The 16042-nt window shown below is 44.5% G+C and overlaps 1 protein-coding gene across 1 annotated transcript in view; it reads left to right on the top strand.

The window, feature by feature from the left end:
* DDR2 (discoidin domain receptor tyrosine kinase 2) overlaps positions 1 to 16042 on the top strand; it is a 798230-nt gene that overhangs the window by 404633 nt on the left and 377555 nt on the right. Inside the window, exon 5 of the mRNA XM_075321981.1 lies at positions 14222 to 14453. Coding sequence (XP_075178096.1) covers positions 14222 to 14453 — 232 coding nt within the window. The remainder of the gene's footprint in view (positions 1 to 14221; positions 14454 to 16042) is intronic.

The following is a 16042-nucleotide window of genomic DNA, read 5'->3' as shown; positions in this document are numbered from 1 at the left end:
TCCACATCACTGAGAATCGGATCATCAGACGCCAAAGAGAAGGCCCAGTCCTGAGGGTCACCACGCAGTAGGGAGATGACAATCTTGACCTGTTGTACGGGATTCCATGAGGACTTAGGACGCAGGTCAAAAAATAATTTACAATTATTTTTGAAGGTCGAGATTTTTGAGCTATCTCCCAAAAAAAAATCAGGAACAGGAATCTTAGGCTCTGCAAGGGGAGTCTGTGCAAGATAAGACTCAATATAACGAACCTTAGCATCAAGATGAGCAACACGCTCACCCAATTCATCCATGCTAGGAAAAAGAAATCTTCCACGGAATCCAAGGAAAAAGAGGAAAAAACACTAAAAAAAAAAAAAAAAAAAATTCAGCAGGCTTTTTTTTTTTTCTTTTCTTTTTTTTTTTCCTTCTTAAGAGTACCCTTTAAATTTGTTGGCCGGATGTACTGTTATGATCCGGAACCATGGAAGACCACTATAAATTATTGGTAAAAGGTGACAAGAGCATTAGCAACTAATCTGGCCGCCATCCCCTTACTAACCATCAACACTAGAAGTAGCCGGGGGGTGAACTAACATCATGTGCACCGCGAACCCAGCCGGAGAACTAGCTATCCTAAAGGAAGGAAAGATGAATAACTCTCTGCCTCAGAAAATTGATAAAGAATAGCAAGTCCCCCACATTCAAAGACTGCGGTGATATAGGAAAACACAATACACAGATAGATGATAGGATTAGCAAAAGGTGAGGCCCTACTTACTAAATAGGACAGGATAGGAAAGGGACTGATGGTGGCCAGAGAAAAACCCTACAAAAATCTGATAGTACAAAAAGCCCTCAGATGACTAGATCTGAACTCCGTCCCAAGGCGCTTTTGTCATACCAATGAACAGAAAGCAGGAACCATTACAAAATCAAGAAGCAAAAAACACATGGACTTATAGGAGCAATACTCCAAACATAGCTGCAGGGAGCTTCCCAGCTAAGCAACTGAGAGGGAAGATTCCTGCATGCAAATAAACTGACAATAACCACAGCAAATGACAAACTCAGATAAGAGCAAAAAGAACCAAACAACAAATAAAGAGCCAAGCACTTATCTGGGGTAGATGTGGTCTGGAGCAGGATGAAGCAGGCTGGTGAACAAAGAACAACTGACATCCAGCATAGCCTGCCAGCAGACCAGGTTTTAAATAGGCAGAGAGTTAGCAATGGAAATGCCCATTGCTCAACACACCTGGTCTCTGTCCAAACCATTCCTGGCCACAAGAGGGAGCCTCACAGCAGCAAAAGCATAACTGACATTCACAACAGGGTCCCCAACAGATCATGTTTCAAGATTTTCTTAGTGTTTTATAGGTGATGGAATTACTATAAAGGCATCAGACATTCCATAGGCTTTCTCACCTTTGCAATACTAAGGAAATCCTGAAAACATGATCTGTTGGGGGCCATGAGGACTGAAGTTTGGGAATGACCGCCCTATACTACTCTTAGGCTGCACCACCATAGTTGCAAACATGGTTAACTGTCTAGGGGACCACTCTTATGTTTCGCCTCTCTGTTTTAAAACCCTAGCTACGCCTCTTCTACATGGACTTTATTACAGCTCATACATTCAGCTGTATACCAGACACCTGCTAAATAGATTTGCAACTGTAGCGCCCCTGAGACTGGTCGCTACAGAGTATATCATTATATCCTTCCCTGGCAGGTCAAGATGCTAATCTAGTAAGTTCTACACACACCTCACACCATCATACAGCAGGGAGAAGCAGTCACTAGGAAAGGGTTAATAATGTTTCTACAGTGTGAGGTAGCGTGGTCGGCTGCGTAGCAGAAGACACGGGATCTAGGCACCAAGGGTCACAGCACACGGTTTATTGCACAAACCACAAGTCCAATACAGCATACACTTGTTTCTCCGGCAGATACTCAGGGAGTTGTGTTCACTCCCTCACACACTAGGGACCCACGCCCATGTTCCTGTTTCCTTTTAACCCTCACTTCAGCCTGTAGGGAAACAGGATTAACCCTGGAGTGGAGTTGCCTTCTATACATGGAGTGAGCGCAACCGGGGCGAGACGTACCGGCCGTCATAGATAACCCCGGTCACAGTCTCACAACAGACACAGGACGTGACTCAGCCAGTTCTTAGCCGGCTCAGGTTGCCATAGCAACTTGGGAAAGTGGTGGGGGCATGAGAAGTTAGGAGTAGAAAACAGTTTCACTTCACCTTAGAACAGCTTGGACACGAGACAGAGCAGACGTATGCATCTCCCTGAAGGGAAGCTATCAGGCCTTCAGGGAGGCAGAACAGAGCTGTCTGGATGTAACGACGAGCAGACAGCATCACCAAGCTGGGGGGCCAGTAACATCTATAGAGACGGGACCCGGTACCTGTAATCATGGACCAGAAGAGAGTAGTCGCCAGAGAATGGGACTGAGCACAAGAGAGAGGTACAGAGCCCTAGTCATGGTGGCCGAGGTGCGGCAGCAGAGAGGGAGCCTGGGGAAAGGGATAGGCTCGGGGGAAAGTACAGAGTTGTGCATGGAGGAGAAAGGTCACAGATTATCAAACAGGATCCAGCCTCTGACCTGCCCGGGAAGCGACCGGAGTCTCTGATGGCGAGGACCAGCACCTGGGGTGCGATACCACCTGAACCAGTGAGTAAAGTGACTGGAACCCGCACCCGGTGACTCTGCGAGTAATTGCCGCTGCCCTGCGCTCTGGCACTCCCGTGGACTGCCTCCCCGTTCTCACCAACCTCCCGGGGTACCCCGCTCCGCCCATGGGGAGCGATACCATCCCAGCTACACATAACACCTGCCCTGGAGAGAGACTGTGCAGCGGCGGCTAGTTCCTGGCCGCATACCGTGGGTGGCACTGCGAAGCACCCCCATTCCCTATCCAGTACTGCCCCTGGGAGAGCACTAGTCACAGGAAGGGTTGGCGGTAGAGGAGGCCGAGACCCCAGTGACCGCTGCAACCGGTGACACACTTCCCATGGGCCTGTCACCCTCCTTCCATCCCCATCTGTATTGGACACTTGTCCATTTGCTGTTCTTATTTAACATGTAGCTGACGGGGTCACGAAACCAGGTCAGGCCAGTCACAGGTACCCCAAGGAACCACTGGCCCGGTGACGAGTACCCTAAGGCACCATGGATGCTACATAACCATGCATTCATAGTCTGCTATAGGTGTGATGCCCCTGGACTATCAGGTCAAGGTACACAAGAGAAAAAGAAAATGTGCAAAAAGTGGGATCACCAGAAATGACCATGTAATATCATTTTATTATATCAAAAAAGACATACAAACACACAGATGTTCATTAAAAACAATTAAAAAGCAAAAAGCTTGTACATACATTTGGTGCCAATGGTATATGCAACCAAAATACACCCCACCCTCTCAGCAAGCCAAAGAAAAACCCCACATGATAAATCAGAGCAAGTGTGATAGCCAAAAACCTTGTTCAATCAATAACAGGCAGTAAGCATAGCATGCTAAATGAGACTCCAGCAAACAAAAAACAATTGCCGCATACAAATACCTCAGAGCCGCATGAAAATGACCTGCCCTAGAAAAAAATGTCTGGAACAAGTATAAGGCAAATCACATACCCAAGGGGTCCTGCACGGGGTAAATGGCAAAGCAAATAACATGAGAAGGGTGGGGTGGAGACCCCATGCGTATCGCTACAAGGAGTTGTAGCTTCCTCAGGAGAAAGTGAGGCACACTATGGTAGGTATGTCTTAAATAGCCATTATAATCAGAGAAAATTGCTTACCAGCATGGGCACGGAGGAGGAGGGAGAGGTCGCTATGCAACCTGAAGACGCCGGTGGGCGCCGCCATTGTGAGTCATGTGATCAAATCATGTGGTCCCCTTTTTTTTTTTTTTTTTTTTTTTTTGCAGGCAAACGTCACAGCCCAAACGCATGCGCAGTAATATCAGCGCCACAAGCACAATTAACAATCCCATAACATAGTGACATACGTATACAGAAGACATATGTATTATATCTTATGCATGCGAAACAGATGGTACGCGTGCGCTAGATGGAGCTCACTAATTTGCATAAAGCTGTGACCAAAACATGGTGGAATATTAAAACTCTAGAGGAATATCTCAAAATGGGGTTTGCACCGAGGGGCTTGAGGGTGCAGATTTTCCCCGCATGGGAACCTGACGTTGGATTTAAGGGGGTTTGGGAAGCCGGCCTTTTGAAGTGCTCGGATATTATTTTGAACATGTTAATTGAGCATGATAAAACCTTACTGAGTACGATTAAGGATAAAATCAGGGCTTGTGAAACCAAATTGAGAACTTTTGACCTGAATAACCAGGTTCTTCCCTTTCAACAAAAACTTAAAGAGTCCATTGATAGATACGAGAAGGACATTATCAGGGGTAAAAAACAGAAATTTCTTAGGGACAAAAAGGACTTTGAAAGGACTTTGAAAGTGGTGCAGCATTTCGTTGGTCGCATCATGGCAATCAGAGGTTTCGCAGGGCTGTCACGATGGGACAAACTGCACATAATGTCACGACTAGGGAGTTATCTTCCAGTGATTTTTTTGTCGTCGGACGTCAGCGACAGGGAAGGTCCACCAGACGAGGGAGACGCAAACCCGCCAAGCACAACAGGGAGGTCGGTACATCAGACCCGTGGGAGACAGGGGCCCCCAACAACCAACAGAACCACAAGGAACAGGAAGAGGTGGTGATGGAGACTGACCATGGTTCCAGGGATCTGGAGCAGGACTCACAAGGTAATTTACAAATAATAAATCTAACTGAATATCCTTTATCTAAGATTGAAGTGAGTCTCCTTTCCAAGGGTCTCTCCTTTTCACCCACCAAGGCATTGGACAAATTTGAGCTCACGAAGGATGTGTATCTATTCTGCAGGCAAATGGTGTTCAAACTGATGTATCATCAGCCTGGTGTCATCGACACCTTGCCTGCGGAGGATAGGCAGGTATTTCGAGACCTTATGGAGCTTTTGGAAGAGGGCGATACCTTTGGAGGTAAGAAACTGCCATTTCCATCTAGGCTTCCCTCTCAAGCCACACCCTCATTTTCCTTGTTTCCGGCAATCCAGATTTTCTTTGAAGCCATGCGTCGTGACATACAGGCCCTTAAGGTGGTACCATTCCAACAGAACAACCTTAATAAGGCTGAACAAAGAGCTTTGTCTAATCTGAGAAAAAACAACTCATTTATTATCCATGAAGCGGATAAGGGTGGCAACGTGGTGTTGTGGCCCGTTGAATTATATCTGAGAGAGGCCCACAGACAGTTGGGCAATCGAATCAACTATGCAATTCTTCCATCAGATCCTACTGATGCCTTTAAGGGGAAATTGGACAAACTTCTTGTACGTGCCTTTGATCTTGGTATAATTTCGAAACGCGAGAGGGATTTTCTCACCACACGCCACCCTACAAATCCGACGTTCTATATGCTCCCAAAGGTACACAAGTCTTTGGTGGACCCTCCGGGGAGGCCCATAGTATCCGGCATAGGGGGCATATATGAACGTCCGTGTATTTATGTGGACTTTTATTTGCAGCCATATGTCCTTACTTTGGATTCATACGTCAGGGATTCGTCGCACTTGATCACCCAACTTGAACAGGTGGAGGTACAGGCTGGTACACTCTTGGTCACCATGGACATCGAGTCGCTATACACGTGCATTGAACACAATCTGGGAATTCAAGCGGTCACCTACTTTCTGGATCGTCGCTCTACAGGTGATAGAAAGCACGATTCGTTTCTTCTTGAACTGTTACATTTTGTTTTACAAAATAGTTTTTTCGTGTTCGATCGTGTTTTCTATAAACAGGCGTCTGGGACCGTGATGGGTGCCCGCTGTGCCCCCTCCTACGCCAACCTGTTCTTGGGTTGGTGGGAGGAGACACAGGTGGCGCCCATCGCTTCATTCCAGAGGCACGTGTCAAATTGGTTTAGATACATCGACGATGTTCTATTTCTCTGGACAGGTGACCGTGCGTCTTGTGAAGATTTTATTGCCCAGCTGAATGAGAATCCGTGGCACATCCGACTTTCTTCAAGTATATCAACAACAATGGTGGAATTCCTCGACTTGAGGGTCATGTTGGAGAATAACCACATTATAACATCCCTGTTCCGGAAACAGACGGCTACCAACAGTGTGTTACATTATTCCTCTTTTCATCCGAGACATGTGCGAGACGGGATACCTAAGGGTCAGTTTTTGCGAGTACGCTGCAATTGTACTGATGTCACCACCTTCAGGAATGAGGCACAAGACTTGACCACGCGATTTATCAAGAGAGGATACCCACGTAAGGTTGTTTCCAAAGCCTTCCAACACTCAGCCAACATCCCACGGTCCGACACGTTTCGGGGCAGACTAAGAACTGAGATGGGCACTATAAACCTGGTGACCACATATAACAACCATTGGGATAAGGTACGACAGGTCCTTACAAAAAATTGGAATATCCTCCTCAGTGAGCCCAGGTTGATTCCATTCATTAGCGCCCATCCCAAATTGACCGCAAAACGTGCGATGAATTTGAAGGATATGCTTTCTTCTAGTCACTTTAAGAGACCCACTATTCCTTTGGGTCGGGGACACAAACTTGTTGGGTCTTTCCCATGTGGGGACTGTACCATTTGCCCTTTTCTTGTTGCTGACAGTTGTGTTCGCATTGGTGTTTTTCCAGGAACCATTACTACCAAATTTTATTCAAATTGTCGAAGTAAGAACGTTGTGTATCTCCTGATTTGCGAGTGTCCAAAACTTTATGTCGGACAGACCACACAGGAGCTCCGCCGTAGGATCCAGCACCATTTCTCTGACATCGGTCGAGCACAAAAAGACCAAGCTCAAGGTAAGCCCATTTCTTCTGTGGCTAAACACTTTCTTGACTCACATGATTGCTCGTTTCGGAAGGTCCGGATCCTGGTATTGGAACATGTTCAAATGAACATCAGGGGGGGCAAGGTTTCTGACGAACTATTGAGAAGGGAAGCGAGATGGATATACCAACTTCAGAGTCTCTCCCCCCAGGGATTGAATGAGGAACTTTTGTTCACCGGCTTCTATAAGAAGTAAATGCTTGGTCTGTACCAATCATATGGGATATTCCCAGCTGTATGTGGCATCCCATTCACTTGGGGATTTGTGAGAGCCTCATCTCATTCACACCAGCATTTTTGGTGGGTCCGGCCTCTCTCTCTTTCCTCCCTCCCTTCCCCCTTCCCCTTCCCCTTTTCCCCTTCCCCTCCCCCTTTCCCTTCTCCCCTTCCCCCCTCCCCCCCCCCCTTTCCCTTTCCACCTCCCTATTCTTTGGTGTGGATACAATCTTGATTATGTATTTATCTTTTTAACATTCCAGGGTTCTGACCATGTGGGCTTGGCTCCGTTTGCCCTGAATAGGGTCTGTTGACTGCAATTCGAGAAGAACTTATGTATACACAAATAATTATTTTTGGACGTCTGATATCCAATGACGTGCAGACTGGAGTCAGTCCTTCTGGGCTTCTCCTTCCTCCTTGGTCCTTGGAGCTGTTGGATTACCCGAACTGTGATCTGAAGCGGTCTTTTGTCTACCTTTTTGGTGATGAATATACTCAAGTTGCCGACCACTTCTGTGAAGACCCGCCTGAATGGGACTCTGCCACTTATTAAATTTGGACATTATTTCTATCTGGCAATCTTCTTTTGACACATCTATACTATGTGAACATGTTACATCTGTATGGGTGACCAGAATACACCCTTTTGCCTGTTCAGTTTGGTCTCATGACCTGCTTATATACCGAGGCGGTTTTTGGGTATAGCCCCCTTATAGGTTAACAACCCTCTAGTGGGGCCTTCTGTATCAACAATTTGGTTTTCTCGGTTCTCTTATGGTCCTTCACATGCATATTACCTATTTCATGCACTCAGACTATGTGCTTGTGTTATCTAAACACATAGGTCTATTTTGATGCTAATTTGGGATGGGGGTTCGTGTATCTGTACTGTTTCCTGGTATGTCCTCTGAACAAAGACTTTTTTCTGTGACAAACTCATACAACGGCTGTGTGGTTTTCCTGTAGGCCCGTATTTTGGGCAATAGAGTCCTCTATGTTAGTATGCACTAACACAGCGCATGCGCATTAAGTGGTGAGATTAATATCTTTCGGGTGCAGTATCCATATTCAATCTGTATCGGATGTATGCATGTTGTTCTGTGCGCACAGATTGTGAATGCTTGAGTTCTTGTTATGTAGTTATATTGGCCTTAATGGGCTGTGTTGCCCATTGAGATCATTTCTTTATTTTCAAATGGGACATTGCTGATATCTCGGCGCATGCGTGATGAGAAGCACTGTCTATGGCATGGTGTCATGCGGACAAGTTTACGTGATGCAGGCCATAGGTGTTTGTGCGTGACATATCAGCATTGTGTGTGTACAACACAGGTACCTACGTGATTGATTGACACTCAATGTCCATCTAATGGTAACTTGAGTTTTTCCCCTGTGCTGTCAGGTTTTTTCATCTCTGTACTTGAAATGTCCCTTCGGGGATCTCTTACGGATACTGCGCATGCGCAGACTTATGTGGATTTCCTTATAAACAAAGTGATTTGCGTTATCCATCTAGCGCACGCGTACCATCTCTTTCGCATGCATAAGATATAATACATATGTCTTCTGTATACGTATTTCACTATGTTATGGGATTGTTAATTGTGCTTGTGGCGCTGATATTACTGCGCATGCGTTTGGGCTGTGACGTTTGCCTGCAAAAAAAAAAAAAAAAGGGGACCACATGATTTGATCACATGACTCACAATGGCGGCGCCCACCGGCGTCTTCAGGTTGAATAGCGACCTCTCCCTCCTCCTCCGTGCCCATGCTGGTAAGCAATTTTCTCTGATTATAATGGCTATTTAAGACATACCTACCATAGTGTGCCTCACTTTCTCCTGAGGAAGCTACAACTCCTTGTAGCGATACGCGTGGGGTCTCCACCCCACCCTTCTCATGTTATTTGCTTTGCCATTTACCCCGTGCAGGACCCCTTGGGTATGTGATTTGCCTTATACTTGTTCCAGATATTTTTTTCTAGGGCAGGTCATTTTCATGCGGCTCTGAGGTATTTGTATGCGGCAATTGTTTTTTCTTTGCTGGAGTCTCATTTAGTATGCTATGCTTACTGCCTGTTATTGATTGAACAAGGTTTTTGGCTATCACACTTGCTCTGATTTATCATGTGGGGTTTTTCTTTGGCTTGCTGAGAGGGTGGGGTGTATTTTGGTTGCATATACCATTGGCACCAAATGTATGTACAAGCTTTTTGCTTTTTAATTGTTTTTAATGAACATCTGTGTGTGTGTATGTCTTTTTTGATATAATAAAATGATATTACATGGTCATTTCTGGTGATCCCACTTTTTGCACATTTTCTTTTTCTCTTGTGTACTTTAATTGTTTGCTTAGAATGTGCTAGTGGTTGTGATCCCATTTTTATATATTTTTCTATGATCTTTGGTGCCCTGCCGCTTGTCTTGTTTATTTGGACTATCAGGTCGTCACAGGGTACTGCACAAGCTGCCCTTCCGTGCAATATTTCACCTCCCTCTTGGTTCTGGGTCCCTAACCAAATGGTTTCCTCCAACAGCAAATCAAATCCTAGATACACCATGCACCACACCTACCAGACACCCCAGTGGATGGCTTGAGTGGAATAGAGTCGCCCACCTGGGGGTCAGTGAGGGGAGGTGAGGAGTGTAGTTAGTCAGAATGGTCAGTCTGTGAGTGGAGAGAGAGTTGGGAAGTAGCCCTCCAGCTGTAAGGAGCTCAGAGGAGGTCAGGAGTTGTGGCTCCTGAAGGAAGTGTCCAGGTTGCAGATGGTGGTCTGGGCCTAGAGGAGTCGGACTCCCGGTCGCAGGGGATTGTGGCAGTGGACCTGTCAAGGAGGACAACCGGCAGCCTAGCACTATCACCGGTCCGGGACCGAAGCACGACGGGGTACACGGACCCTAGGTTGGGGAGTAGCTTCAAGTAACCCGACAATTCACCTGAGGAGAACGGAGCCTTTATGATCTGTTCCCACCCGCTCCAGAATCAGGGCATTAGCGCAATGAGGGGGATAGGACTTTCCAATCCAAAACGGTCAGAAAATCCCAAGCATGAGCCCTGAGAGCAAGCTCCCACACTTAGCCATAGTGGCGAGCGTGGCCCGACTATTTCCATACTACTGGGCCACCAAATTGAAGTCAAACTTAGTGCCAAGAGGCAGGTCACGGATCACCAGGCAACACTATTGGGGACGGGACCCAGATGAGCTCCCCTCAGTGGCAGCGGTACCCAGAGACTTGGTTTACCAGGTTGTCAGCGTCTGCCTATGAACTGAATGAGCACGAGAGTGACCCCTGCATCCCACGGCACCCCTACACCGAGTCCCGGGGCATTCCCCCTAACCGTGGAGGGTTAAAACACTTTGCTGCCCCACTTCATCACCCCGGGTACTCCCAATGGCTGCGGCGGTACTCCCCAAATTACCGTACACCACGGGTGGTGTCACGAACTATATATCAACTCCCCTGTAAATATCCCCGTTACATTTGAGTGGCCTCATGACATCCGGGTCCGGAGACCCTCGAGCCATAGCGAACCTGGATCCGAGCAGCTTGGCTGCTTCCACGGGGGCGGCACATAGGCACATGTTGTACCTTTTGTACAGCTTTTATCACCTGCATGTGTAGAATGAGATGTTAAGAAATATATGTGTATACTCCAGCACATGCAACCTTGCAGAGCTATTCTACTTCTGTGGGAGATTATGGTGCCTTTCATAGTCATAAATAAATTATGTGTAATATCAATGAGCCATTTATAGTCTTGTTTGAGTGATGGAAGAACACATATGGAGGTGCAAAGGGAAGATAGCCTTCCAGAAGTTGTGATATGTTTACCTGAGATTAGCTACACGGTGTCTGATAAGACACTAATCAGACACTAAAATCATACAAAATTTCCATATTTGTCCAATAGGAACATATTTAAAACTGAAGCAGGCCATGCACATGAGACAGCTATCTTTCGGCAACTTCCCCAGACACGAGCGCTAGGCTCAGATGTAGATTCATGTGTTTCAATGGGGAGAGAAAAGAAAGTTGCTTATAGTCATCTTTAAAACAAAGGATGAAGTGGTAAACTTCAAATTGTTGGGTCTGGAGGCCCCTTTATACATCAGATGGTTGACTGGTAATGCCAAAATTGGTAGCTCTACTACCTAACTTTCATTGAAAGATAATTACCTTTCACAAATGGTACAGGACCCCACAAGAGGGGGAGCACTACTAGACCTTGTACTAACCAATAGGCCAGACCGCATATCAAATATACAAGTTGGGGGTTACTTGGGGAATAGTGGTCACAAAATAATAAGTTTTCATGTATTCTTTAGTAAGATGTCTAGTAGAGGGGCTACAAGGACACTAAACTTCAGGAAAGCAAATTTTAAACGGTTGAGAGATGATCTTAGTGCAATAAACTGGGATGATGTACTAAGTAATAAAAGTACACAAAGCAAATGGGAGACTTTTATGAGCATCCTGAATAGGGCTTGTGCAGAAAATATACCCTATGGGAACAAACATGCTAGAAATAGGAGGAAACCCCTATGGCTAAATAGAGCTGTAAGGGAAGCAATAAAAGAAAAACAGAAAGCCTTAAAAGAATTAAAGAGGGTAGGTAGTGATGAGGCATTATATAATTATAGAAAATTAAATAAAATATGTAAAAAGCAAATTAAGTTAGCTAAGTTTGAGACAGAGAGACTCATTGCGAGAGAAAGTAAAAATAATCCTAAAATATTCTTTAACTACATAAACAGTAAAAAACTGAAAAGCGATAGTGTTGGCCCCCTTAAAAATAGTCTTGGTGAAATGGTGGAAGGGGATGAGGGTAAAGCCAACCTGCTGAATGACTTTTTTTCTACGGTTTTTATACAAGAAAATGCCATGGCAGATGACATGACCAGTGATACCATAAATTCACCCTTGAATATTACCTGCTTAACCCAGCAGGAAGTACGCCGCCGCCTCGAAATCACTAAGGTTGACAAATCTCCGGGCCCGGATGGCATACACCCCAGAATACTACAGGAATTGAGTTCTGTGATAGATAGACCATTATTTTTAATCTTCTCAGATTCCTTAATAACAGGGTCGGTACCGCAGGACTGGCGCATAGCAAATGTGGTGCCAATATTCAAAAAGGGGACAAAAACTGAGCCGGGAAATTATAGGCCGGTAAGTTTAACCTCTACGGTTGGTAAAATCCTTGAGGGTTTCTTGAGAGATGCTATACTGGAGTATCTCAAGAAAAATAACCTTATGACAGAGTATCAACATGGGTTTATGAGGGATCGATCCTGTCAAACTAATTTGATCAGCTTCTATGAAGAGGTAAGTTCAAGTCTGGACCAGGGAAATGCAGTGGATGTTGTGTATATGGACTTTTCAAAAGCTTTTGATACGGTGCCACACAAAAGGTTGGTACATAAAATGAGAATAATGGGGATAGGGGAAAATATGTGTAACTGGGTTAAAAACTGGCTCAGTGATAGGAAACAAAGGGTGGTTATTAATGGTACGTACTCGGACTGGGTCTCAGTTCATAGTGGGGTACCACAGGGGTCAGTATTGGGCCCGCTTCTTTTCAACATATTTATAAATGACCTTGTTGGGGGCATGCAGAGTAGAATTTCAATATTTGCAGATGATACTAAACTCTGCAGGGTAATCAATACAGAGGAGGATAATTTTATATTACAGGGAGATTTATGTAAATTGGAGGATTGGGCTGAGAAGTGGCAATTGAAGTTTAATGTAGATAAATGTAAGGTCATGCACTTGGGTAGAGGAAATAACATTTATGATTATGTACTTAATTGTAGAACACTGGGTAAAACAGACACAGAAAAAGACTTGGGTGTATGGGTGGATGGTAAACTTCACTTTAGTGGACAGTGTCAGGCAGCTGCTGCCAGGGCTAATAAAATAATGGGATGTATTAAAAGAGGTATACGGTAAGTGTTCATGAAAAAAATATAGTTCTACCTCTGTACAAGTCACTAGTGCGACCGCACTTAGAATACTGTGTACAATTCTGGTCACCGATATATAAGAAGGACATAGCTGAACTGGAGAGGGTGCAGAGAAGAGCGACCAAGATTATTAGAGGAATGGGTGGGCTGCAATACCAAGATAGGTTATTAAACTTGGGGTTATTTAGTTTGGAAAAACGAAGGCTTAGGGGGGATCTAATCACAATGTATAAATATATGAGGGGACAGTACAGAGACCTTTCCAAAGATCTTTTTACACCTAGGCCTGCGACTGGAACACGGGGGCATCCGCTACGTCTTGAGGAAAGAAGGTTTAATCATAATCACAGATGAGGATTCTTTACTGTACGAGCAGTGAGACTATGGAACTCTCTGCCGCATGATGTTGTAATGAGTGATTCACTACTAACATTTAAGCAGAGCCTGGATGCCTTTCTTGAAAAATTTAATATTACCAGTTATGTATATTAGATTTTATGACAGGGTATTGATCCAGGGAACTAGTCTGATTGCCGGATGTGGAGTCAGGAAGGAATTTTTTCCCCATTGGAACTTGTTTGCCACATTGGGGTTTTTTTTTGCCTTCCTCTGCATCAACATGTTAGGCTACGGGTTGAACTAGATGGACTTAGAGTCTCCCTTCAACCTTAAAAACTATGATACTATGATACTATGATTTAATGTATATGGAGACCTTACCACTTATTAAATCCCAAACATTTGTGACAAATAATTATGCCCTACTTAATAGAAAGTGTAGGTGATATTGGTACAGAACAATTTTCACATATTAGTTTGCAGGAAAACTATTCTTTAATTCATACAACAGTATAAAAACTGTTCTCTGTGAAACTAGTGTGGTAAGATGTCGTTAAAAATGTGGTAGCTGGCAAATATTATTTAAAAATGACATCTAATTTTAACTTATTTCAAAAGTATAGATCTGTTAAACTATGCTTTATTTTCAATGTCATTTATTGAAATTTATAAAAATAACACAAAATATTCCAAGGCAAAAAAAACAACTGCTAAGCAAGGTAGATAAAAACATGTTTTAATTGTATTCAATATTTTTTTCTCAGGCTGGATTTAGAAGAAGGAGATGGAGCTTGGTGTCCTGAAATGCCGGTAGACCCAGAAGAACTGACGGAGTTTCTCCAGATTGATTTGCGAGTCCTCCATTTCATTACATTGGTTGGCACTCAAGGTAGACATGCTGGAGGACATGGCAATGAGTTTGCACAGATGTTTAAAATAAACTACAGTAGAGATGGCACACGTTGGATCTCCTGGCGAAATCGGCATGGAAGCCAGGTATATATTCATGTTAAATTTAAAGTTACCAATATATTTATTACCAGGATAATCTTTATGTTTTTATATGAGTATATGACTTAGTTGAATACAAAATAGGAAAAATACAAAAATGAAAATTATTTTTTGCAAGGATATAACATTTGAATGACTAAATAAGTAGAAATTAAGATTTATAGGGAACCTGTCAGGTCCTGTATGCAGCCAGAATCATGAGCAGTTTTGGGTGTATATTGCTTATCCCTGCCTAACCGTCCCTATATACACTAGCATAGATAAAGGGATCTTTAGAAAAAGGTATTTCTAAAAATCCTATATGACATGCTAATGAGATCAGAACTAGTCACAAGAGTGTTAGTTCCCTTGGCTAGTCGGCCCCCTTAGCATGTAAGCATGCCTCTGTGCCTGACCTTAAGCCTGGCAACTGACACAAGTACATGTGTCACTGCCGATGATGATGCTGGACAATCGGCATTGAATAGCATGTTAGCACGCCCCTTTCAGTATGCTAACATGCTAAGAGGGTGGAATGAGTGCAGGAACTAATGCCCTTGAAACTAGTCGCTGGCCTAATTAGCATATAATAAAAGATCCTTAGAAATACTTTTTCTAAAGATCTCTTTACCTGTGCTAATGTATACAGGGACAATTAGGCAGGGATTAGAAATATGCACCCAGAACTGCTCGTGGTTCTGGGTGCATATTGCACCTGACAGGTTCCCTTTAAAAGGAAAGCATATGTGACACCACACGGAGCACAAGATAGGAGCTTAACTTCGTACCTTGTCGCCGGGCCAGTGGTTTGTGGAACTCTTGGCCTGACCTGGTTCCGTAGCCCCGTGGTACACAGTAAAGGGGAGGCTAGAAAGGACTGTTCTTGGAGAGGTAGTCACCGGTTAAGGTGGTGACTGGGGTCCCGGACTCCTCCGCTGCGAACCCTTCCTTCGACCTTTCCTCCTCCAGGAGTGGAATGGATGATGTCGACTACGCCACCTGTGGTGTGCGGCCAGGGATAAGGCCGCCACTGCAGAGTACCTAGCTGGGGGAGATGTTGGGGTGCAGCAAGAATGATATCGCTACTCACAGGTGGAGCAGCCCCCAGGAGGGAGAACAGGGAACTGGGAATCGCCAGATCACAAGACGATGACAAACAGTCAGAGTCACTGGGTTGCGGGTTTCAGATCTTGTTTACTCACAGTTCTTTCATATTCTGCAATGACTCAGTTCGTTCCCAGGCAGGGCAGAGGTTAAGTCCTGTAGAGCAGCTTGTGGGCTTTCTCCCCCTGTGCTCTATATACAGTACAGACTAAAAGTTTGGACACACCTTCTCATTCAAAGAATTGTCTTTATTTTCATGACTCTGAAAATTGTAGATTCACATTGAAGGCATCAAAACTATGAATTAACACATGTAGAATGAAATGCTTAACAAAAAAGTGTGAAACAACTGAAAATATGTCTTATATTCTAGGTTCTTCAAAGTAGCCACCTTTTGCTTTCATTATTGCTTTGCACACTCTTGGCATTCTCTTGATGAGCTTCAAGAGGTAGTCACCGGAAATGGTTTTCCAACAGTCTTGAAGGAATTC

This window comes from Anomaloglossus baeobatrachus, chromosome 8 (genome assembly GCF_048569485.1).
Source record: "Anomaloglossus baeobatrachus isolate aAnoBae1 chromosome 8, aAnoBae1.hap1, whole genome shotgun sequence".
Taxonomy (NCBI): Eukaryota; Metazoa; Chordata; class Amphibia; order Anura; family Aromobatidae; genus Anomaloglossus; species Anomaloglossus baeobatrachus.
This window is presented reverse-complemented; position numbering and strand designations above follow the sequence as displayed.